At 46.2% G+C, this 25,284-nt stretch overlaps 1 protein-coding gene across 4 annotated transcripts in view; it reads left to right on the top strand.

The window, feature by feature from the left end:
- The window catches only part of GDPD5 (glycerophosphodiester phosphodiesterase domain containing 5), a 164,521-nt gene that overhangs the window by 96,621 nt on the left and 42,616 nt on the right, over nt 1-25,284 (top strand). For all 4 annotated transcript variants that reach the window (XM_080559349.1, XM_080559347.1, XM_080559348.1 and 1 more), the window contains one exon: nt 20,530-20,633. In XM_080559349.1, the coding sequence (XP_080415475.1) occupies nt 20,530-20,633 (104 nt within the window). The remainder of the gene's footprint in view (nt 1-20,529; nt 20,634-25,284) is intronic.

Raw genomic sequence — 25,284 nt, 5'->3', positions numbered from 1 at the left:
AGCCACCCCTATGGCCCCCTGCTACCAAAACCTTGCCTCGTAAACCCGCTACAATTTTACTACATCAAGCCTTGTGACAAAGCAGTGGAGATGTTTTTCTTTCACAACTGACTTGTGTATACCATTTATTACCCAAGCATATGCATAAAGCATTTGTTGTGTGACACAGGACCTAAACTTTTGATAAGGCAGAGTATTATTTTCTTAAATACCTGCTAGCAGAAAGCTCTGGCTTCATCCCTTGTCTCCAAGCCATCGTGTGATTCTGACACATTTATTTTATATTCTCTCTTGCTTGACCCCAGGCAGCTACTGCATTTCTCTTGCTGTTTTCTGCATCCACATCTGCTGCGTGAGGTGGCAGCAGCATGCTAATAGCTCGCTTTTGCAGATGGCATTCAGCACATTGAGAAGAAAATTGGCCACAGGAATAAACCTACCAGTTCCCTTGAAGTCCAAATCATTCACTGGAGACCTTCCAACATAGTGCTGTGGAGGTGCAAGGAGAAAGCTTTGCTCTGTCTCAGCAGAACACAAATTTCTGGACCCCCAGGAGTTGTCCAAGGTGTCAGGATGAGCACCCGTGAGGAGGAAGCCCTGGGCACCATCTTCCCAGATGTGTAAACGGTTTCTGGATAAATAAATACTTTCTGCAAAGAGTTGGCATTGATCAGAGCCATCTCCAATGCCAAGCTGGTCTGGGCTGATTCTGTTCTTAAAATTGAATGAACCCCTGGGCTTTGGGCTGAGAGGCGAGTGAATTTGGTTCACGGTTTCCTGTTCACACTACCTATGCCTTTGGGTATTTCCAAGTGGAGAAGGATATTTACATTCCCCTATTTCTTGTTCCAGGTATGGATGTGTTGAGCCAGAGTGAATTGTTTTGCTTTGAGGTTAACCCAAGTACGTGGTGTGAATAAGTGTAAGGCATCAGTGAGCTCGATCTGCTCTTATTTAAATGGTCTAGCCTCTGCTATATTGGTGACTTGGCTAAAGAGGATGTCTTAACTCCTGTCCCTGGCAGCAGTTCTCTTGCTGGAAATACCAACATCCGCATGCAATTCTCCTGTGGCTTCCTAATTTGGGGCTGGGGGGTCATGTTCCACCTTTTTCCTGTCTCTCACCTCCTGCAAGCTCAACTGTAAATTAGTTCGGGCTGCGGTCACAGCCTGCTTCCAGGTTGTTGCCATGTGATTTATGAACGCTTTTTTTCTTTTTTTTTTTCTTTTTTCTTTTTTTTCCTGGCACAGTACAATCGTTGCATTAGGCAGATCTTTTGTGGGGGTCTTGGGCTGGGGAAATCAGCCCCGATGTTGTTTCCTTAATGGATTACAAGTCGTCAGTGAAGCTTTGCTCATCAAACATTCATGCTCTTTTTGCTGGTGGAAAAAACACTTCTGATGCCAGGCAGGAACTGGCTCCATCCTTTTTATCTTCTCAGTCCTTTGTGATACTCCCAGGGCTACTGGCCACAGCCAGCAAATGCTTTGGGAAATGCCCCCTGTGATACGAGACGGTAATTGGAAATTCAGCTGTCTTTCAGGTGCGGGTGGATGGTGCTGGCAATTGCTGAACTTTGAGCATCTAATGGAGGTCATTTGGGGCTAGAATGTCAGGGGAGATGATGGAGGAGCCTTTACTTGAATAATTCAGGCAGAGTCTGAATGGAGGAGACTGGCGGGGAGTAATCCTGCACCTGCTGGGCTGGGGATGGAAGGAATTACTGGAAATCACAGCCTGCGTGCATGTGATTGCTGGACAGCTGTGCCCATCATGGAGCCGGGGTTTGTGGCTCACCTTGCTTGTTACCAAAGCTCACGGTTCGAGTTCTTTTCTTTGCCCTGAGTTTCCTAATGAAATGCAAGCAATTCAGTATTAAATGCACCAGGAAAATGTAAAAGATTGCATCCCTTAGGGAGCTGGGAGCTACTGCTTGTGCACTTGTTGTGTGAATTGCTTTAGAGCTGTTGCTTTTCATTTTATTTGTCTCTTCTTATAGCTGCAGTAAGTCCAAGGACAGTCTCCTCTTGAGCTTGTGGACTTGAGCAGCGGCACACCTCCTGCCTCCGAGCATCCTTGCCTATTTTTGGATGGGAAGGAACAAAGAGTCCTTCCGCACCTCTGCGAGCTACCTGTGATATTTTCTTAGCGGGTTGGAGGTGTTAATAACCTGACTGCTGAAGAGTGACTTTTATCACGTGCATTTAAAAAGAAAAGAAAAGAAAAATGAGAAATATGCCTTTGCACGTGCTATATTTAAAAGTCCCATCAGTCCCAGTGAAATGGGAGTTGAGGTGCTGTAGGTAACTCAGATAATCCAGATTTCTTTGTTGCTGGAAGTGTTTGGATGGGTTTCCTGCAGGCAGACGGTTGACAGCCTTGTGTTTGGCTGTGGGTTTGTAATTTAGGCATTCCTTTTCCACTGTCCCATGCTTTGTGTAGGCAACATCTCAGCTGTATTGTTGGTAGGGGCAGTAAGCAGAGCACAGCAGAGGTGTCATGGACCCGGCGTGCCTGGAGAAACTTGGAGCTGTGACTCTAAGACACATCAAAGAGCTCAGGGACCAAAAAAAACAGCTAACAAATAAAAGCAGAACTGCTGCACGCCATCCACTTCCGTCAAACGTCTAGCTCAACAAGTTAATCTTCTACTTAATGATTTTGATGTCAAAGCCCACGGAGATGACAGATGCTTTTTCAGTGACTGTGCAGATACCTTTCCTGCCGTGGCTTCTATTGAACGAGCAATTATACTCTTGCACAGAGAGAGCTGGTTTGGAGAAACTCCTTTTGGGGAGGTGCCGTTTTAATGTGAAATCCAATTTTTTTTTTTCCTCTCAACTATGCATTTGTCTCCACCTGTTACTCCTTCAAGCCCAAGATCTTTTTGGGGAGGAAAATTGTTTCTGATAGCATTACAGTCAGCAGCCCTACGAGCGTTTTGACGGTCTGCCAAGGGTCCGTTCCGTCGTCTAACAAGAAATGAAGATTGAAGAGCTGCTTTTAAACTTTCTGAAGTGAAAAGCTGCCTGTAGCAGCCTGCGTGCCCAAGCTGCCCGCTCAGCCTCTCTGCAAGGCTTTTACACTGGAGGAAAGTACTTTGGAGGGCGTCCCTGTGTTGAGCTGTTAATTCCTGGATTGGCTTTGCCTCCTTGCTTCTCTCCTGCTGCTTCCCCTGAAGTTCCTATTAAGAAGATGCCTAGTGAATGCTTCTTTTGAATATTTTAATGCCTGCATGGGAAGAATTGCTGGATGCAAAGGCCTTAGGTGAGCTTTTATAACTCTGGATACTGAGTCCTGCTGTCCTTTGCCCTGGCACTTCAGTATCTACATTTGTTGAGAATACCATTGGTCTGTTTTCAGGGTTACCCTGTGCCTTAGGGATCTTCACGCAGACCATAACCTGCTGCAGATTAATCATGGTAAAAGTACCTGCCAGCACTGGATGTGGCAGCGCACGGTTATTTCGTGGGGTTGTGCTGGGGTGGCTGGGCTGACATCCTTCATGGTTCAGATTGTGGCCACACCTCTCTTGATGTCCAGTGAGAGACAAAATAAACTAATGCCAGATGTGAAACAGCCTGAAACTCGTTATCCAGTGGGGAAACAACTTTACCTCTGATAATTAATGGGAGGAATAACGCTAGTGACATGCCAGCCAGAGAAGTTGCCTGGTACAGCTATCTGTAAGACAAGAGACGATGCTCTCCCGAGCTCTGAGCTGCGGGGTGGGATGTTGCTGTGATCTCCTCCTCTTCCTTCCCCCCTGCTGTTCGCACAGCTTCGCGGGCTGGCTTCTCCTCCTGCATCTCTGATTCACAGCGAGGGGCTAAGCCGTCGGCAAGGCGTCGCTGCCTTCCTGGATCGCTCTGACTTGGGGGTGGTTTTTAGGGGCTGCAGCGCGGTGCCTAGCAGACGAAAGCCAGCGTGTCGTGGAAATAATCCATCTCTGTTCCTGTCCTGTTCTGTGCAGGGAGATCATCCCATAAAATCTGGTGCCCGCAGAGCCTTGCAGCCGTCTCTGCATTGCACCCGTGCTCCCGTAGCTGCAAACCCAGCGGTTACCCCCAAGGAGACCCATCCTGCGCTTACTGAGACATCTGTCACGCCCTGGGGCTTACGGCATTTTTGGCTCCTCTCTAAAGGAGCCTGTTTTTACGCCAATAAAAGCAACTTTGTGAGCAGTTAATTATTTTAAAACTTGCGGACAGTTGAGGAAGTGAGTAATGAATATATATGTATATATTAGTCCTCTGGACATGGTAAATCTGCGGTGGCGCGGGGGAGAGCTCAAACTGGGCTGTTATTTACCACAGAGGGTGGATTGTGACTTGACCTATGTCAAGGAAAGGCATTCCTTTGCTCCATGAGAAAGCTCGTGAAGGATAGCTGAATGCAGGCTTTATACCTTGCTACAATGCAGCTTGTGCCTAATTTGGGGCTGGAGCAAATGACAGCCTTGGTCTCTTCCGCAGTGGGAGAGGGGCTCTGGGTGGTGGCATCTTTTGGGACGATGTTGTTGACGCCGTGGGCAGTGTCTGTGTCATGTTCTATTCTCGTACTTGGAAATATTTTTTATTAGCACGTGTCTGGGATGCGAAGCCAAAAGCCACGTTGTTTGTTGCCTACAAAATCCCAGGCTGATGCTTCGGGAAGTTTTTCCCTGCGTGTTTCCTCTAGCTGTTTTCCCATTCACAGCATGCGCCTGGTCCATCTACTTTGTGACCAGAACAGTGGCTTTATCTGCAACTCAGGAAATATCTATTTTGCATTGAGCAAAGCAGTTTTGTGAAAGCAGGTTCCTCCTGCAAGGTGTCCAGACTCGTGTAGGAAAGCTGCAGGATTCGTGGCATATTTCTGCAAACAGTCAGTGCGGAGCCAGGAGAGAGCCTGAGCTTCAGCTGTCTGGGTTATTTTCTGGGCAAGTTCTTTTAAACTTCCACCAAATTTTCTGTTCAGGGTAGCTTATTAGGGGACAATGGAAAAATCAGGCTGGCTTTGGTGCTGCTTAGAGAAAACTCTTGAGTTCAGCACGCTCCAGAAAGAGTGGCACTGCAGAGACTTGCTATTTCTGGAACGCCTTCCAGTGGAGGGATTGGAGTGCTCTAATCAATGAGCAGCTCTTGATGAGGGGGATAATTATTTCCATTTTTATGGAGTGGGAATATGAGAGAGATTAAAATGGCTTCTCTGAAATTGCAGATAATTCTATGGTAAGGAAATGAACCGAGCCTTCCCTCCAAGGATTGTCCTCCCAGTGTGCTTGGGCTGTCTCCACCTGACATCCCAGCAGAGATGTGAAGTTTGCTCTGGTTTTGGGAGGTGAATCAGGAATGCCTCTCCCTCTGCTACCTGGAGGGCCAGTACCTCTTCTCCCTACACCCCCTGTCTCTTGCATGTCTTTGTGCTTCAGCTGCAGATGATTCTTTGGCTTCTTACTCAGCTAACTCCATGAGAAATTTCAGGATTTGAAGGGTTCATGTGCTGGCTTGCCACTGGAAAGCACCAGGACACCGAGTAGTTGTGATGCCTTTATCGACACGTGTAGAGCAATCGGGCTCTTGCTTAAAACAGGATGGAAACAACTTGCTTCTCGTGTCTGCAAGTGGGCTGCCTGCATTTCGGTCATGGTAATGGGTACTGAAAGGAGATAGCTGCAGGGGAATCTCATGGCTTCCCTCTAGACAAGCGTGGCAGAGCTGCTGTTATGTGATTTGACTTTGCTATGCCAGAATTATGAACATCACAGAAAATGCTCAGTTGCAATAACAGTGATATGCGATTTGTCAGAGCCGCTGGAAAGCAGGAAAAGGGGCCTTGCGTAAGGCAGAACCTCAGCTTCTTTGCAGTTTTTATTGGCCAATTATTTTTGCTTAACGTCATCAGCATTTCTGTGCCTTCCAGACAGTGATTTCTGAATAATGCAGGCGTTTGGGTATCTACTGTTTATAGTTTTCCTTGCTGCTTCCTCAGCTGGGGTTCAGCTGACCCACTGGGTGGGATGCCTGGACAGTCTGCCCTCAGATGCCTTTTTGAGCTGTCACTGCCTGTTACTGCTGACGTGGATGGGGACAGGAGAAATAGCACGTGTGGACATCTGTGTGGGGAAATGCTCTGGCCTGCCTTTTGGCACTGCTTTTGATAATGCTCGTATTTTTAGCTTTTTCCTCCCGCATCTGTATGGGCATGGCCCTACCTGCACCAAAATGAGCAACGTGAGACGAGTGGGGCTTTGGGGAGGGCAGATGTCACGTGCATAGCCTGTCGTCTTGTATGGAGGTAGGACGTGCTGGTCTCTGTCATTCCCAGGGCATCGATAGGATTTTCCTAGATGCAAAAAGAGTCGTAGCTGGGGTGTAATACAGAAGCCCTCTTGAATCACCACCACCAGGGTGAACTTCTTGGTTATTCTGGGAACACCTGGTCCTGCTCTCTCCTCTTGGCTTCTTCCAGCTTGAATATAAACCCTCTTCCCGTCTGAGGGAAGATAGAAGACCTCTTCTTGATGTCAAGAGTCACTCATTGCCTCGCCAGTGCAGGTTTTCAGCACTCACTGGTGATGCTCTCACCCACTGAGAGCAAAGAAACACGTGGTGTTTGTGCCCAGCATTGTGACAAAGTAGTGTTCTACAGCTGGGTTTTCAGGGATTTTCAGCAAAGAACAAGATGTGGCAGAGGAAAGAAATTATCCAAGGAATAAGTTGACTGGCTGTTTGTTCTCCTTGTTGTGTCCTTCACCCTTGAATCCACTTGACATCTGTGTCAGGCTCTTTGGGTGAGAACTATTTGTTCTGAACCAGAGCATTTTACAACAGAATTCCTGTGAGCACTCCAGTAATGACAGTAATTCTCTTTAAATATGCATTCAGTATTCATTCTCTTCACTGTTGTTCCTAATGAAAGCCATGCTTATTAGGCTCATAAACACCACCCAGGAAAGAGCTGGAGGCATGTCAGAGCCTGGGATGAGACTGAGCTGGACAGAGCAGGCTGGGGCAGAAATAGGAGTAGCAAAGGCTAATGCAAAGCTTTATCCTCATGTAGGTGATTTGGCTCTATTCTCAGATAACTTGCATATATCTCCCCTTTTTTAAAAAAACAAACAAACAAAAAAAAAACTTGTGTATATGTATTTTTAATTTGAAAACTCATTGCCCCAGGGTGTCAGTGCTTTAATTAAAGTGAACCATAAGCTGAATGCAAGTCGACAACATCATGTGTCTGGGAAAAGAACTAGCATGAGACTGGGATGTGATAGCAGGAGTTACGTCCTCAGGAGACATCGAGGACGCGGTCTTCCTGCTGCTTGATGCTGATGAGACCTCAGCAGGGATGCTGTGCTCAGCAAGGCGCTCCGCTCCAGGCAAAGCTCCGACTTCCTCCACTCGGTCTGCAGGAGAGCAGGGGGATATATATGTATATATTTATTTATTTTATTTTGTTTTTCAGATGAATCTCATCAGTAGAGACAGAAAGACCTGGACCCATTTAGACTAGAAAAGAGCTGCCTTCCCTTGGCCTCCAAGTATGCAACACACGTTGTAAAGAGGAGGGGAATAGAACGTTACTAGCACAACCAATAATAGTTTTATAACGCATCGGAGTCCCCAGTACTTGAATCCATCCATCAGTGTGGTCAGAAGTACTGGGTGTTGCTGGTTATATTGTCTGGGGTGGATGCACTAGGCTGAAAACCCAGAGTCAGGTGCTGTGAAGGTAGAGGGGACCGTGCTGCAGGGGGTAGATTGGGGAGCTCCTGATGCTCTGTCTGTTCTCTCGTGAATCAGAGGCTCCTGAAGGAGTTCAGTTTACTGTGCTGAATGAAAGAGGGAGGATGTAATTGCAAGAGGCAGAGCTGGTCCAGGACGTTATTATTGCTGCCAAATGTCCCTCGGGGCTGCTAATAGCACCGTCCCCAGCTGTGCATCGTCGCTGCTCTGGTGTAGGAATTCCCATCACAGTGCCGTTGGGATTTGCCAGTGTTGTCTGTGTTGATCGTAGCTTCTGGGATCCCGTTAAACATTGTCTCTGTTCGATGAAATGCACCTAGAGAGAAAAAGGTCTTCTAGATTAGGGGGCAGAGCACAGGGAGGAAGAAGGGCACGCAGGTAGTGTCATCCCTTCATTTGGAAGAAGGGTGCCTGGGCAAGCAAAACAGCCCGATTGCTCCTTACCTTTGCAAAGGTGCAAGCTCTGAAGCTTGGAGGGAATTAGTAGTCCTGCCTGACTACCCTTTCTGGTTGTGTTTTTGGAGGCTGGGTGCAGCAGTGTTTTATGAAGTGTAATAATGTTATTTTTAGAGATTTGGCTCTCTTTCTGTTGCATCTGTTGATCTTCGGTTCAATTACGGCAGCCCCAGCAGGAACCCATATTTCAGTAATATGTTTTCTGCCACTTTCTCTGACCTGCTAAATTGAATTGTAAATGGAGCATGTCACAGCTCAGAAATCTCATTCATGGCCTTCTCTAACAAGGTGTGCAGAGAGCTATTAGCCTGGTCTTTACAATAATCAAATAAGATGTATCTGAGATTTGCAATGAGTTTCGGAAGCATTGGGTTAGCTATCGAAGCCTCAGTAGCCAGAACAGCAGGAATATTTTTTCCTGTTTCCTCCTTACTTTGGTCCCATCATCTGTTAGATCCATTTTCTTCCTTTTCTTTCCCATTTACAAGATTACTGGCAGATGTCTCTTATGCAAGACCATCATGTGTATACTAGGAGCAGTAAACTGGCCAAAACCTTTGCAGTGCCTGTGAAGTGGCTGGACTGGCTCAAATTTATGTTGACACACGTTTTCTTCTGCTTAGCCCATCTTCTTTTGCCCTGAGAAAGCTGTAGCAAATGGAAAAATGTTGTATACTGTATGAGATCTGAAGTGCTAAGCAAAGAAAGGGAGAAAATGAGAATGAAGAGTAAAGCAAGAGGTGGGGAATGTGTTGCAGCAGAGTTTTGTACCCAGTGTTTGTGGTCTTGGTTGTTAGATGGAGGGATAATGATGCCTTTGGACAGATTACAAAGTACTGTGAGAGCCAACTGATGCATTGTGGAGTCCTGCTCGCTGCTGTGTGCTCTCTCTTGGTCTCGTGAGTCTTCAACCTGACAAAAAGATGAAAGCCTGATCCCTCTGTGGCCTCTTTAAGGCGAGGAAATCAAAGACCAGGCGCCTTGATTCTGTTCCCGATGTATGTAAGGTCTGCTTAGGTCAACATCTACGAGTCAGGTATTGATCTGGTCACTGAGATGCTTCGGGTATTTGGGAGTGCAAGGTGCGTTCCCTTTATTATATCCCTCTGCAGTACGAGGTTCAGCTACTGGATGCACTTTGAGCAGCGAAAGCTGATTGCATCCTGGCCTGCAGCAGTGGAAGAGCAGCCAGCAGCTCGAGGGATGGGCTTTTCCTCTCTACTGACGTTTGAGATCTGAGCACGGGGGCTGGTTTGGGGCTCCCCAAAACCAGGCAGGCAGTAACAGCCAGGTGAGCCCAGTGGGGCCATCAAACTGGAGCCTGCAACCTACAAGGAGAAGCTGAAGGTTGTGCAGTGGGAGAAGGGGAGGGGAAGGAAGGGGAAGTTTAATTATAGAGTGGTCAGGGAGAAGCAGAGGGAACCAAGCAAGAGGCAAGGGATGCAAAATGCATCAAGGGAAATTATGGTGCCAGGAGTTGGACTCGATGATCCTTATGTGTCCCTTCCAACTTGGGATATTCTATGATTCTATGAAATTCCAGTTGCTGTGAAAGCTGCTCCTCACGAGGGTGGCCAAACCCTGGAGCAGGATCTGGGAATTGGCACCCTTGGAGACATTCAGACCTTACTGGGACATTGCACTGAGCAACCTGACCTACACTGACCCTGCTTTCAGTGGGAGTTTGGAGCCCCTTGCACTTCCACTTATTCTGCCTTTAAATGTTTATTAGTGCCCGAGTTTGATCTAGGATAGTGTGGTCAGAGATAATAAGCTCAAAACTGGCTGGGATGGAGAACTCTCCATGTTTCTGGTGCACGGTTCTGCTGTAAGGACTATGAATTTATACCCCGTAAATTATTTGTGAAATTGTAACTTGGCTGTAGGAGCTGAAGTATTGCACACTGACAAAATCCTTCAGCTGATGTTTGCTTTTGTTCCTCTCATCTCCTGGTTCGAATGGGCGCAGCTGGAAGATATAGTCATCTTTCATCTTCAGAGATGATTTAATAACTTGCTCGAAGATGATTTTCTTTTGTTAGTGCAAAGGAGATCCAATTGGGTAATCCGGAAATGAAGAATCATGCCTTCAATTTTTCTTTTGTATTTACTGGATAAATGTTAGCTTGCCTCCTTCCCTCTCTAAGCTAATGCTGATAAATGTCTGCAGGAAATTGATTCTTGAAGATGTCAGAAAATAGTGTAGTGAAGGCTCATTAGTAAACTCTTCTTAGTACCCGGGAGTGGGTTTAAATGACCTGAAATCACACGTGAGTAATGGTGGTGCTCCAATTTGAGTTCAGCTCTTGCATTTGCTCTTGAGGTAGAGAGCAATTATTTAGGACTACGTGGCCTTGATCCTTCAGTGAAATCTAGTCACTTGTTAAAGGCAGATGCAGCCCCAGGCCAGTGGATATCTAGGGACACAAGGATGATGTGCACTGCAGGAAGGTGAAAGATCTTCCCAGTCTTGCTGTGTCTGCAGGTGTGAGGACCTGGTTTTCTTGGATGTCTCTGGAGATAAAGCCTCCAGTGAGAAAATGATGAATATCTTGTGGCAGGGGGATAGAGAAGAGGTTCATCCACAGGTTGTGTGGCTGCTGCAGTTGATAGAGCTTACCTCTTCTGAAGGCCCTGCACTTAAACTCATAGGTGCTTTCTTCTGGGGTAGAAGCTTGAATTTAAAGGGAGTGATAGGAGAAGCAGTGTTAGATGTGTAACAGTGGGGCTGAGCACAGTGGAGAAGACCTCCCAGTAGCCCAAGGGCATCAGGACATCCAATCTGCATGGAGTTGTAGAGGTACTAATGTAACTTGTTTCAAGTCACTGCTTGCTCTCATTTTTTGTTCTTTTATCAATGCTGGGAAACCCTGATTGCTCCTGATTGTCCTTAGAACAGTAATCAGATCTGATCAGGGTGCCTTAAGTCAATCGGGTAGTCTGGAATAGCTGTTGGCTGGAGATCCTAGTGCTCGCAGGGCAGGACTGATGTTGGATGGCTTGCTCTGGTTATGGATGTGGACTTTGATGGGGAGAAGACTGAAGCCAACCAAATCTTGATCCGAGGTTGAGTTTGAATGCAAATAAAAAGCCAGTCAGGTTTGTGGCTAGAGTTACAATAGCAGTCTTCACAGAATCCTGGAAGCATTAAGGTTGGAAAAGCCCTCCAAGACCATCTGGTCCAGATATCCCCCTACCACCAACGTCACCCACCAAACCATGTCCCCAAGCACCACGTCCAACCTTGCCTTGAACACCCCCAGGGACGGGGACTCCACCACCTCCCTGGGCAACCCGTCCCAATGCCTGACCGCTCTTGCTGAGAAGAAATGTCTCCTCATTTCCCACCTGAATCTCCCCTGGCACAACTTGAAGCCATTCCCTCAGGTCCTATCACTGGTTACCTGTGAGCAGAGGCCGACCCCCAGCTCCCCACCCCTTCCTTTCAGGCAGTTGCAGAGAGCAATAAGGTCTGCCCTGAGCCTCCTCTTCCCCAGCCCAAACCCCCCCAGGTCCCTCAGCCGCTCCTCACAGGACTTGTGTCCCAGGCCCTTCCCCAGCTTCGGAGCCCTTCTCTGGACACGCTCCAGGGCCTTGATGTCCTTCTTCAGGAGGGTGAGGTTGTGTCATGTTGTCACCCCTCCAGACTTTTGTATTTCCCCCTTTAACTTCCCATATCACCCACCCAGCAGCTGTTCCAACAGCATTGTTGGACAGGCAGAGGTGAAGAAAGATGTGTGAGTTGGTTTCTTTGCATTTGTGCTGTTGCTCTCCATTCACTTGTGTCCTAAGTGATGCGCTGCCAGGCTGGGGGAGGGCTTGGTGTGCCCTGGGTGTCCTCCGAGCAGAAATTCCAACCTCGAGCCGAGATGCCCTTCGGCAAGAATTTGCTTTCAAATGGCATGCTTCCTATAAAAGACTTCAGTTCTTGACAATTGGGATTTTTCTGACCAGGAAAGAGGGGGGAAAAAAAGTCAAAAAGCTCCTTCCTGCTCTAGTTCGATATATTTTTTTTTTAAAGGAACAGAAGGCTTACTGTGGTCAGGAGACAGAATGGGTGGGATCTGGCACAAGGGCCGAAAGCCGTGAATTCCCAGTGGCGCTTTGGCTTGAACAAGAACCCTCTTCATGTCGGGTGACGGGCATTTCTAACTGCCAGCCGGTCCCTCCGACCGCCGCTTGGTTTCTGGCTGGGGAGCACAGGTTGTGCCGGGAGAGGCTCCCCAGCAGGCATCTGCCACCTCGTGTGGCATGCCCAGGTCCTGGTTCAGATGGTGGTGTTCCCAAAGACACCGCGGGGAGTGGACGGAAGGCTGAGACTCTTTCACACCCCTTGTGCACAAAGTCATCATGCAAACCCTCTGTGATCATGGGGACTGGAGGTGAAACGTGTTTCCAACAGCGCTGATTCAAAGAATCACAGAATCATCGAGGTTGGAAGAGACCTCCAAGATCACCTAGTCCAACCTCTGATCTAACCCATAGAGTCTCAGAATAATTCAGGTTGGAAAAGCCCTCCAAGATCACCTGGTCCAACCACCCCCCTACCACCAATGTCACCCACTAAACCATGTCCCTAAGCATCGCGTCCAACCTGTCCTTGAACATCCCCAGGGACGGTGACTCCATGAGTTGGATGATAGGGAGGAATTCAAGCTATCTGTGTGTAATTTTTAAAAGTGAGAGGATGCTCTCAGAGGCTCTTTATGTAGCCAGCAAAGAGGACCAGCTTCCTCCAGAGCAAATTTAGATTGAAATTTTGTACATCTAGAGATTTACATTGAAATTCTAGCTTGAAACCCTTGCTTGGAGCAAACCTTTGGATGACTGTACGTGGAGACTGCTATAAACTCACATATGCATTGATAATAATTCTTGTCTGGGGTAGCTACACATAAATATACTTGCTATTTTTTCAGTGTGGAGTGACTTCCTTCCACATCTTTCAGTAGCTGGTTCTATTTATTAGAAATAGGCTGAAAGTTTTCTGGTCTCGGAAACCTCTGACCAGAAAACAGATGCTATCAGCAGGTGAAATGGAAAAAATAATTTTCTGCTCTGCCTGATTTTTAGGATTGTTTGCTCTGCGCAATGTTTATTATAACTTAATGCTCATGCGGAGAGGTGAGTCAGATGTTTTTAGCGCTCTGGTTTGCACTGAATTTTCAAAATATGGTACCATGGAGCAACCGGGGTTTGGATTTATGAAGAAGGTTGAAAAAAATGTGCATTTAACAGAAGGAAGGTGATCTCTGAACAGTTTTGGCAGAATAATCCGCAGTTCTGCTTGAAGTAGCAGCGAGACAGGGAAGGCGCCTGCTCTGCCAATAGCATTTAATGACGAGAGATTTCCTGGTGCGGTGTGAAATATAAATTAACGGCAGAGAGGAATGTGGAATTGAAAGGAAACTCAATTTATCCACCTTCCTGAAATAATGAATCTAGCAATAAAAGGTTCTGGTTCAAAGCCAGGGCACAGGGAAGTGACTTGGAGTTTTTCTATTGATTTCAGTGGGCTTGTCTGATCCTTTCACTGCCCTTCAGCCCCCCGGCTGTCATGCTGTCTTTTTTGGCTGGTAACAAACTCTACCCATCCTTCCTGTCTTTGCTTTTCAAGTGCAGGTTGTGTCCCTGTGTAGCGATCTCTGGCGAAGGGCCTTTCTTCTTGCTGTCTGTGGTTTAGGTTTGTAAATGCTAGTGATGATCTTTCTTGATTTGAGGCCCTTCAGGGTAAGGGAGCTTTGAGTCTGAAAGGAATCAATAGATAGGTTTTTTTTGTTGTGTTTTGTTTTTTCCTTTTGCCGGTTGAGCCCTGCTTTCGAAGAACTGTCTTTCTGCTTTATTGAACTTTGTTAAAAGACTGAGGCACCTGGAGAGCAGACTAGCTTCAGTTGTGAATGCATGTCTGTTCTTGCCTTGCTTCAAGCCCCCTTTCTCTCCATTAAAGGTTTGGTGGTGCTTTGTGAAAAAGCATGGTACCCCACCCAGTGCATTCGTCTGACCCAACAACCTGCTGATTTGTGGAGGAATTTTTCCTCTGAATGGCTTTTGTGGTAAACGTTTTTCTGGTTTTCAGTCTTTTAAAGAAAATTAGATTTTAATCAGGGAAAAAAAAAAGAAATCTGCTTTGTTCTGCATCTCCTCACTTCCAGGCACCCCCAACCTCACCCCCGTTTTTAAGACCTGTAGGTGAAATCTTGCTCACCATGATTTTGGCTGCTCTGGGGGAGCTTTGGAACCTACCACGGGGAAAAGATTGATGTAAGGAGCTGTAAAATCCTCACGGTGAGGTGTGAATCCAAACAGGGGCTGGACAAAATGCTTGCTTGCACCCGTCAGCTGCTAAGATTAATTACCCCGGTACAAATCAGGGCAAGCTCCCGGTGGCCTTATGACAGTGGCATTCGTTCCGGAAGGCTTCGAGGGACATGCAAGTTGGAAGGGACCCAACTTCACCCACGTTGGCTGAGCGCTGAGCATTTGTTTGCTGCGAGCTGTCCGCGGAGGAATGGAGCCCTTAATCCTTCCGGCGCTGGCATTTCCTCTCACCGCTCGCAGTTCGGAGCTGGCTTCTCTCCTTCCCCTTCGTTTTGAAACCCAACGCTGCTTCTGTTTGCTAGAGAGGATGCTGGAGGCGGTGGGTTTGCTTTTAGAGGGGCTCCTGGGGTTTTGTCCCCGTGCCAGGAGGTGCAGGCACATCTCAAGGACGTTAAGCCATGCTGCTTGCATGGGGCGAGCTGACAGGTTTCTGACAACTTTTCAGGCTCGGTGATGACCGGGGTGAGTCCAGCAACTTCAGTGAAGCAAACTGTTTATGCTTGGCTTCATCCATAAGCTGCCAGTAAATCAGCTGGCTGTTGTCTTGGCTTTTTTTGGCTTTAGCAGAGCAGTCCTCAAGCCAACAGTGTAGTGTCCCTTCTGAAAATGCAGTGTCTTCCTCCAGCTGAGCGCAAACGAGGGGTGAAGGGGGCAGCTTAGCTCGTGTTTGAGCATTGTACGGCATTTTGGTGAGCTCTGGGAATAAATTTGGTGGTAAATAAGCAAGCTACTGTGGTCTTGCAACATGTTGTACCCCCTCTGTTTTTCCTGTGTGCTCCAGATGGGGGTTTAGGACGTACTTCAGATAGATCTAGCTTGCTTTAAAAATAAGAATAATTTAAACGTAGAAGGACACATGTTCCTTTCAATCACTGGGCTCTCACCCTCTTAAGATTTTAAATATTTCCTTGCTTTTCTGAGACCAAATCACACCCTATTCAGATCATTACGCTGTACTGATCTGCTTTTTGGGGGGAACATAGTGGCCAGTTTGGTGATCTAGAGATTTGATAAGGGTTCTTCAAGTAAATTATCAAATGGACATGATGGTTCTTTCATCTCCAGAACAGCACAGCACTGAAATGTGTTCATCCGGTAATTCAGCAGGGAATAGCTGTGGCAGATGGGCGTTAGTTCTGCACATGGCTAGTTTTGGCAGAGGATCACTTTCTAGTGATAGCCAGGGCATCTCCTCTAAAGAAACTTTAAAAAAACAAAACAAAAAAAACAAAAGACCACCACCGTGGCTTCAAAATGTGTTTAACAAATTTCTTTGGTTTAAAAATGATATCACACCAAGGGTTGTCTTCCAGCATGAATGCAATCAGGCTGTAGAACTGGGTGAGAAATCTCATTGTTTCTGATACAGCAGGCTTGACTAAATTACGTCTACCCTGTAGGAGGGGTAGGTGGGATTTGTGTGCAGATGAATTTCATTTCATCTCCTACAGATCCTGTAGGAAATAAAAATAATCTTCCTGAGCCTGTCTGCTTTCCTGCTCCACTGGTGCCAGGTGGTAAATAAAGCTGTGACCTTCGTCTGTGTCGGGGAGTCGCAGCAGAAGGGGCTGGTTCAGTTAAACAAAGCCTGAAATCCCCAAAGTGGAGAATCTATTCTGTGCACCACGGTATGAAGTTCAGGGCTGTTTCTAACAACCTAGATAAAAACTTGCAGCTCAGGAGAAGACAAAGTACACAAGCCGACTTCACAACTGAACCACAAGCTGCATCTTTCCGTGTCTTTCTTTCAATTTGTCTTTCACCATCCTGCTCACTTTGGACTTGGTCACGCTCCCACCTGACATAGGGCGGGCGTTTGGGAGGAACAAAAATGGTGAGAATGTGGGTAAAACACTAAGACTTCCTTTTGAAATATTCTTACTTCAAAGCCGCTTCTGTCGTATTAAATGAGATTCTCTCCGTCTTTCTTTGGGCGCTGGCCATGTTGCTGTGTGCGCCTGGCAAAGGTCCACTCCATGCATCTGTTGGCTTTTTTTAGCTTAACTGGCATGTGGAACAAGGCCTGTCCAGCTTCTTAGCTGGAGGAAAACGTTGACTCTTCATTTATTCCTTTTATTTAACGTTAAATTTTTGTTTAATAAGACAAATTCTGTTTTCCTCATTCCATGAGCCACCATGGCCACATCTGCATTAGCAAATATTGTGGTGCTAAGATCCATTGTCCGTGACCCAAGCCTTTTGGAGGAGGAGGAGGTGATGGTGTGGTCACTTAGGAGTTGCTCTAGTCTCATCCTGTGGACTGAGCGTGTCTTTGTGGCTGAGATGTATTGGGTTCAATCCTGGAGAGTATCTTCTGGTTTAGCTGCACCCAGAACCCTTCTGTGCTGTGAACCAGAGCACAAAGAGCAGGACCAAAGGGTGAGCTGCTTCCAAAATGCATCCTGAGAGGATGCTAATGCAAATGTGCTCAGCTGGGTTCCTTAGCAGGACAATTCTGAGCGCTGTGTGAGATGAGCATGGTAAAGCTCGGTTATAGATAACCAGCCATTACTCATCTTATCCCAGTGGGAAGAGAAAGGAAGGGGAATGAGGAAGGGGTGGGAGGAGCAGGCTTTCTACAAGAACTGCCAAAAACGTCAGTTCTGTCATACTTGTGAAGTCTCGCAGAGCTGAAAATGTAGACATCTTTTTCTCGAGCACCTTCCAAACTTGTAGTGGTTCTGCCTGAACTTCTGTAGGTGAGGTAGCACCTTTTCCTCCACCTACTTGTGGCTGTGATGGAGCGATTGGGAAGACACGATTTTAAGTCCTTTATTTTTGGCAGTAGAGGTTAGAAGCTGCTGCACGTAGCAGATGGCAACCTTCCATAAAGCACGTGGGAGCCTGCAAAGTAGGGGGCCTGTAAAGCAATTTGAATGAGGGGCTGTTGGATGGAGGTTGAGCAGGACCCAGACCACAACCAGTGCACGTGGGTCAGGCTTGCTCTGGTTCAGTTGGTGCTGAATCACCTTGGTGGTGCCGGGGAGATGTTCCCCGTTTTTCTGAAGACCCATCCAAGCCCATGCTGTAACTTGCTAGAATATTTCAACTTACAAAGAATCTGATGGAGTTTTCACAGAATCAGCCAGGCAAGTGTATCTGGCAGGTGTACCATCATGGAACAGACCCAAAATAGCTTTTGGAGAGCTTGACGTCAGCTATGCTACTTGCATGTAAATGAATATATATATATATATATATATATTCCATGTATATATATAGGAGGGGGAAAAAAAACTCTTCTGAAATATTTTCTTTGGGTTGTTTATCAGATCGGTGTCGTCCAGTGCATGAATACTGGCCAAAGTTATCCCATAAAGACCTTTTAAAGAGAGAAATGATTTTTTTTTTTTTGGAAAAAATGCTAATGCAAAATCAAGGATTGCTTTCTAACTGTCACTCATTTTCTTCAAAACATGTAGTAGTTGTATTAGTAAAGAACAATTCAATTTTATTTTCTTTAATAGATAATTTTCCATGACTGTGGTTTAGGTACTGTTTTTAGAGCCAGCAAAGGGTCAGATTCATATCATAGACTGATATCTCAGCATTTGAGATGCTTTAGACCTTACTTGCCATGAAAAACCATTTAATTGATTCAACAGTGTTACTGAGGGGTACGAGGAGGTGTTAGACCCAGAAGGGGAGGAGAAAACAGCAAACAACAGGGAAAATGGGATTTGCAGGTTTGGAGATCTACAGACTGGAAGGCACCTAGGGAAACAGTCTGCAGAAAGGGTAAGGAATCGCTTCCTCCTGGAGAGCTCTGGTGGGACGGAGCAGAGCTGTGAAAGGATTTTGGCTTGGGTGTTTACAGAACCCAAATGTTGCATGGGTGGATTTTAATCCACAATTTCTCGGGTGGAGAGGCTTGGTTCAGCTGTGCTGTAGTGGCTGGGTGTGGAGGTGGTTCATCATGGAGAGATGTTGCAGCCTCACTGCTGCTTCTGGTGCTAGGGAAGGCTGGTGTGTGTTGTTGATGCAAATATCAAGGCTGGCATCCTGCTACCAAATGTGGGGCATTTGGGTTGGAAACCTTTCCAATTTCAGTGTTTTCCCTCAGAGAACCCATCTGTGCCTGTAGATGCAGATGTGTGTGTAAAGTGGGGAGAGGACAGTTTCTAAAATCATGGCAGAGCGGTTTGGCCATGTGGGTCTGCTTGTACTCAGTAGCTGCACTGTAGAAGTACCTACATACCTTATTTTGGTCCCTTTTGCCCCATTTTTCTGGGATGCAGAGCCCCTAGTGGAATTAGATGCCTGGTGCCGCTGAGGTCTGATAGAAGCTGGTTAACAAACTTCAGCTGAGATGAAGAAAAATTTTAATCCTAATCCCTGGCCAAGAACTGGAAATTTCTGGTAGAAAACAAAAAAAAAAATTTTTTTTTTTTTTGGCACAGCAAAAGTTAAATAATTCCAACCCTTTATTGCTTTCTTTTTGGCACTTTTTATAAGACGGAGCATACGAGGAAGAGCTGTATCACAAGACTGGTATCCAGGGTGATGCGTGATGAAACAGGCAACACAGTCAAGTAAATAGCTTCAGCCCTTAAGATGGAAAGGGAGGGCAGAGAATTGTAGGACTTCTTGTATATCACCAAAACAGTGTTTATGCTGGTTATGTTTTGCATAATTGAAAAGCCGTGAGACAGTTCACTAGAGAAAAGGACATTTTGAAAAGAGATTAATGGTGTGTGCTCGGGGTTTGGAAGGAAATTATAGTAGTAAAGTTGCTCATGCACTTCTTCAATTTTTCATCCCTTCTCACTCATTCTGGGAAGAGAGGATTCATTTGAATATTTTCCATAACTAATTCATTTCAGTGTTTTGTTCTGAACAAACTGGATGCTATTTGAAGCAGAAACATGTGTGGACTATTTAATGCCTGCAGGGTAAAACCAACAAGGAACACATGGAAACAATGCTGGTTAGGGACAGTCTTCTTGCAACACTGTTCTCTCCATGGATGTCCTTGCGGTTTAGGATTTTACCCGTGCTGTTGGAGAGGGGTACTCAACAGCTCTGTTAGGGATTTTTTATTTTGGGTGGTGGTTGGTATTTGAAACATTTATCAAAACTCAATATTGGTGCAAATGTCTTTCATCCGGCGCTGGTGTGGTCTCTTCTGCTGCTGTTATTATTTGCTAAAGACTTGCATATGTGGTGGTGGTGGGAATAAATGTTGTGGTTGGGTGGTTTGGCTCTCCAGAATGAGTGCCCCAGGGGAAGGAGAGGAAGGGTTTGTGTGTCTGTATCGCAGTATCATCCCTAACCTGCCACGGAGAGTTGTTACCGTGTGATAATTGCTCGGTTATTTAGGCTGAGCTGGTGGCAGAATAAGATGCCATGTTGCATCTCTCACAAGCGGATGGAAAAGTTAAACACCTCAAAAAACAGAAACGCTCAACCAACCAAAAAAAACCCAACCCAGCTCTGTACCAGAAAGGCTGCCTTTTTCCACCTGCCCCAAGTGCAGGAGGAACACCGTCCCAGCACTGCACAACGCTCACCTCCGTGATGTGACCCCTCTGTCCAGAGCTGGGGAGAAGGGGCGCATCTCCCACCTCCTGGGGAGGAGAAGAGGTTACTGCTTCCCCTCTCCTGCTGCGCTGATGCTGAGAGAGGAGAAGAGGTGGGATCTTCACCCAGCCAGCAGAGCTGAGTGTTTTTTGACATCAAGGTGCCTTCAGCTGTGATTGCTAACACTTTCGTGTGTTAACACAGTTCCTCCTCTTTGTGCAAGCCCCGCAAAATACTTGGCATGTTAGGCTGTTGGTATCTGTTGAAATCAGTGGGAAAAGATTTGACCTAATTAACTTGAGGCTTTTGGGGCAGCTGTATCAAGTGTTTGACCCATAAAGTTTGTAACCTAGAGGTAACCTGAAAGCTTCTTGCAGTCAGGTTCATGCTGTCTTGAGTAAACTCTTGCCTAGGAGATGCCCGATTACGCCATCCAACCCCAACAGCGTCTAGATAAGATGTGGAAATGGAATACTATTAATGTGATTTCTCTTTCTGTCCACAGTGGGAGCGCCTCTGGTTCCTGATCCTCACCTTGTCCTTCTTCCTGACCCTGGTCTGGTTTTACTTCTGGTGGGAAGTTCGCAATGACTACAATGAAATCAACTGGTGAGCAGAGCCTCCCCGCTGCGGGGAGGCAAGCCCTTAACTGGTCTGGCTGCTATTGTACGCCTCTAAAAGGCTTTTTCAATACCAGGTCAGATGCATTTGGGTCCTTCTGATGGACTTGTTAATGACAAGTAAATGGAAAGCGAGGTGGAGAGAGAGGGCAGAGAGCTGCTCCTGCCCATCTGCTCTGATAGATGTAATGTGCTCTCCTATATCCATTTCTCGGCTGTAAGAGGTTGGGGCAGGTGTGCACCCCGAAACAGCTTGCAAAAACAAAGTGGAGCTGAAATCATGTAAAAGCCTTTTGTATTTTTTTCATTTGTTTGTTTCTACGGTCGGCTCCTTTTGGAAGCAGCTGAGCAATCTGGCCAAAACTTTCCACAATATAAATATAAATGAAAAAAATATTCAGCCTGAAGCAGACATGGGTGTGGAAAATTTTGCAATGTTGGAAGAAGCTGTAAAGCTTTCCAAGGGGATGTGCTGGGCAGTTTGGGGTATTGCCAAGTCCCCCTCAGTGCTGGAAATCATCCTCTCTTTTACCATCTCAGCAGCATCCTAAAACATTTTTATAGTACCTTGGGCTCTGTTCTAACTAAACCGCTTTGACAACATCTTCTTGTCAAAAATAATATTTAAACAGAATTTTAAAACACAGCGGGTAGTTGATCTCTTAAATAAACTGCCTGCTTTAGATGCTAGAGTTATGTGAGGGAGAATGTTTACTAACTTAATGATGTGAGCTCTCTCCTCCCAGGAGAGTGTTTTTCCTTTCCTCAGACCAACACTCAGAACTGAAACCCATCGCTATTGGTCTTGCTGTTTATAACAAGAACATGAAGAAAATGCTTGATTATTTTTTCATTTTTAAGGCTATTTTGCAAGTCCTCTTTCAGCTTATGCCTTCAGTACAGGACGTGAACAGGACTGAACTGCTCCAGTACAAAGCCAAATTGGTTTTGGCTCGAAGCTGAGAAAGGGCTACAAAATTATGTAAAGATGATGGATGTCCTAGAAATGCTGTGAATGGACACTAAAGCTGTGGTGCTGCAAAGTTTTGGGTTCCCAAATATTAATGTGGGGGTGGGAGGAGATGTGTAGGGCTGCTCCATGTGCAAAAGAGGTATTTGTCTTTTGGGCATTTCACTTACCATGCAACCAGTGTGCACAGAGCACTGGAAACACTTCTGGGTTGACAGTACTGGAAAAGCAAAAACTGTGCACAAGAGCCATGGAAAAGTCTCTCTGGATGCAAAATAACAGGGCTACATCTGTCCATTCAAGCATTGCCATTCAGTGCTGAAAATGGGTCAGTGCTTTGCATGTGCTGTAACCCCAATTAGACCCCTGCTCCATGCGCTCGCACCAGAGGTTGAGGAGAACGGCAGGGTTTCTTAACGACAGCCTGAAATGCTGCAGAAAGGCTGGGAGGGGAGGATGGTAACATGGAGTGAGGTTTTAATTGCAGCCACGTCAGTTGCAGGGAGAGAGGAAACAGTTTCCACTGTGGGTCCGTGCAGGCTGAGCCTGCCCCCTTCCCTCCCTGCACAGATGGGTGGGCTCCATTAAAAGATGATGGTAATTAGGGGAAAGTTCCCAGCCAGATGGGACACACAGAAGTGATAAAAGCACCATTTTGGTCCCAGCAGAGCTGTGAGCCTGTTGCTGACTGGATATGGCTATCACTTCTGGGGTCAATGTTCTTTTGATACTTGTTCCTATTGCCTCCCTCTCTGCTCCGTGATCTGTTTACAAGCCATGAACACTCCCTGACTAGAACAGAATAGAATGGTTCATTTGGAAAGGACCTAAAAGATCACCAAGTCCAACTGCCTGGCCACTTCAGGGCTAACCAAAAGTTAGAGCACATTACTGAGGGCATTATCCTCATTATTATTTTCAACACTGACAGGCTTGACCAACCACCTCCCCAAGAAGCCTGTGTCAGCGTCTGACCACCCTCATGGTAAAGAAATTTTTCCATACATCCCGTCTGACCCTCCCTGGTGCAGCTTTGGGCTGTTCCCATGTGTTCTGCTGTTGGTGACCAGGGAGCAGAGGCCGGTACCTCCCTCTGCTTTATCTCCTCAGGGAATTGCAGATCAATGAGGCCACCTCTCAGCCTCCTTTTCTCCAGACCAGCCAACCCAGCTTCTCCTCGAACACATGCTTTCCTCTGGATGCATTCAAATATCTTAACATCCTTTCCATATTTATGTATTTTTATATTCATATAAGAAGGGCTCTTTGGGGCAAACACCATCATTGTGCAGGGCCTAGCACACCGAGGTGGTGACAGGCTCCCTGAAGGCCCTGGAACAAGGAATTGCCTTCACATTCATGTGATGAGCTGCTGAGCTCTGTTGTGCCTTGTGAAGCTCATCCTCATGAGCTGTCCTTCCTCACGTCATGTACAGACAACTCCACTGAACCTCCTCGGGCCTGCCTCACCACAGCAGGTGAAGGAACATGGGAGGTGTCGTCCAGCCAGCCCTTGAAGTAGGACTGCCACCGGCACTAGGCCAGGTTGACTGTGAAGTCCTGAAACCCCAAGGATGAAAACTTCTGTCTCGGCTTTGTTCCAGCTCCACACCACCTTCTGTGAGGAGGTTTTCCAACTCAAACCTCCAAGGGCCATTTCCCATTGTGACAATGTCACTGAGAAGAGATTGGTTTCATCATCTTCACTGCTGTCTGTCAGTGTAGGCAGCAATTAGATCATCTATTAACCTGTTTTCTGTGAGACTAAACAAGCCCAGATTCCTCAAGCTTTCCTAGTAAGCCCTATTTCCCAGATGCCTCTCCATCTGGGTTTGGTAGCTCTCTGTTGGACCCCCTCCAATGTCCTCCTTGAACTGGGAGGCTCCAACCAGGACAGGGTGGTGCTGGTGCCACCTCAGCAGTGTTGAGCAGATGGGAGAGTAACTTCCCATGGTCTGCTGATCCCAATCCTCCTAACGCAGCCTGATGTGTGGTTTGACTTATAATGGAGGTATCCTGTTGGCTTTCACAACCTTATGTTCTCCATAACCCCAGCATCCTTCTCAGTGTGCTATCCTTTGTGTTTTTTGGGCTAAAATGACACTTGAAACCTGGATCTGTTAAGAGGTTCTTCATTTCTTAGCCCACACATGCAGGGCATTGCTAAATGCTGCTGAGCAGCTTATAGGGATGAATTAAGAGGAAGCAGAAACCTACAAGTGACCATAGCAAAGCCTGCCTGCAGTTCAGGCCTTGTGGCCAGGGTTCTGCAGTGGATGCACCTGCCTATGTAGAAACCAAATTGACCTCTTAATTAAATTGTGGTAGTGGTAGGGTTTACCTACATAAATGTGTGTACTTGGCCTTTAAGCTTGTAGAGACTTAAGGGACTATTCTGGGATTGAAATGGGCTTTGAAGAAAGACAAGGTAAAATTATAGCCTGGCATGTATTGCTGCAGGCTTTTAACCTTTTTCTGCAAGGTTTGCTGCCTGAATATGCAATGAGGTCTTTGTCAGTGAAAGCCCTTTGTGTCTCTTAAATGGAAAGTAAATATCTGTTAATTTTTTATTTTTATTTTTATTTTGCTTTTGGCATTTCCTTTTCTTGTGTCAACATTTTGTTGCATTATACTTCAGATCTGTGCAAGGTCGAAGCCTACGTACTGTGACAAAACTCTTGAACTTCATTAATAAGGGATGCAGAAGGTGCTGTAACGTGAACCTGGCTGTATTTCCTCTAGAGCAAGACTATAAATTTAGCAATTTTTTTCCCCTTCCTTAGTTCTGGAGAAGGCTCATCTGTTTTGTAACTACCATGGAAACGGCATTTTAAAACAGTCATTTGCACATCAAGTGAAGACCTGAAGGCCACTTTGAAGGGGCATCAGAGCAAAATTCGAAATGTACTGAAGCTGAGCTAGGGAAGGCGTTAATGGTGGCACAAGCAAAGAATTCAGAGGAACCTTTTTTTTTTCTTGGAATCCTAGAGCAGAACCTGGGTATACGTCGTGTTTGTCTAGCCTGAGGATTTGCTTTGCAGATCCTTTGTGGGAGTTTTTTTTCTGGATACAACAAACTGGGGAAGTTGTCAGGCCGGAGTTTGTGGCTGATGAATGATGCAAAATTTTTAGTGATGGGAAGGGGGCTGTGGAGGAGATTGAGTCTTTGAGCTGTTTGCATGCAGCGTTTGTAGTTTATTCTAACAAAAAAAGTTTTGGCCAGTTCATGTACTGTATTATGGAATCCCTTATTACAGTGTGGGTTTACATGGAGGTAATTAACACAAATCCAAGTCAACCCAGTGGTGTGTCTTTCCCAAAAATTCACTGGAAAATGCTTTAGTCCAGGTCAGACTAGAACTCTCAGAAGTTTCAAGAAGGGATTTTGCTGCCTCTCTCCTGGTGCGGTGGGACCTGGGTACTTTTGGGATGTTCTCTGCTTATTTTGATGGGAGCGTGATTGAACATATTGGACTCCATGGTGGCCCTGGACAACACTGGTGCATGAAATAAAAGGAAGACTGAGCATCCTGCAGGCATCTGGCCTGCTGTGCTGAAGAGATGATGGTTTGAGAAAAACTTGCAAAATCATCCAATAATACGATTAAAACAAAGCAAAACAAACAAACAACAGCTTTTACTCTTTGTCATTCATGTGGCTGCTCTTTTA

This window comes from Anser brachyrhynchus (assembly GCF_964034855.1).
Source record: "Anser brachyrhynchus genome assembly, chromosome: 1".
In the NCBI taxonomy this organism is placed as follows: domain Eukaryota; kingdom Metazoa; phylum Chordata; class Aves; order Anseriformes; family Anatidae; genus Anser; species Anser brachyrhynchus.
Note: the sequence above shows the minus strand (reverse complement) of the source record. Positions and strands in the feature narration are given on the sequence as shown.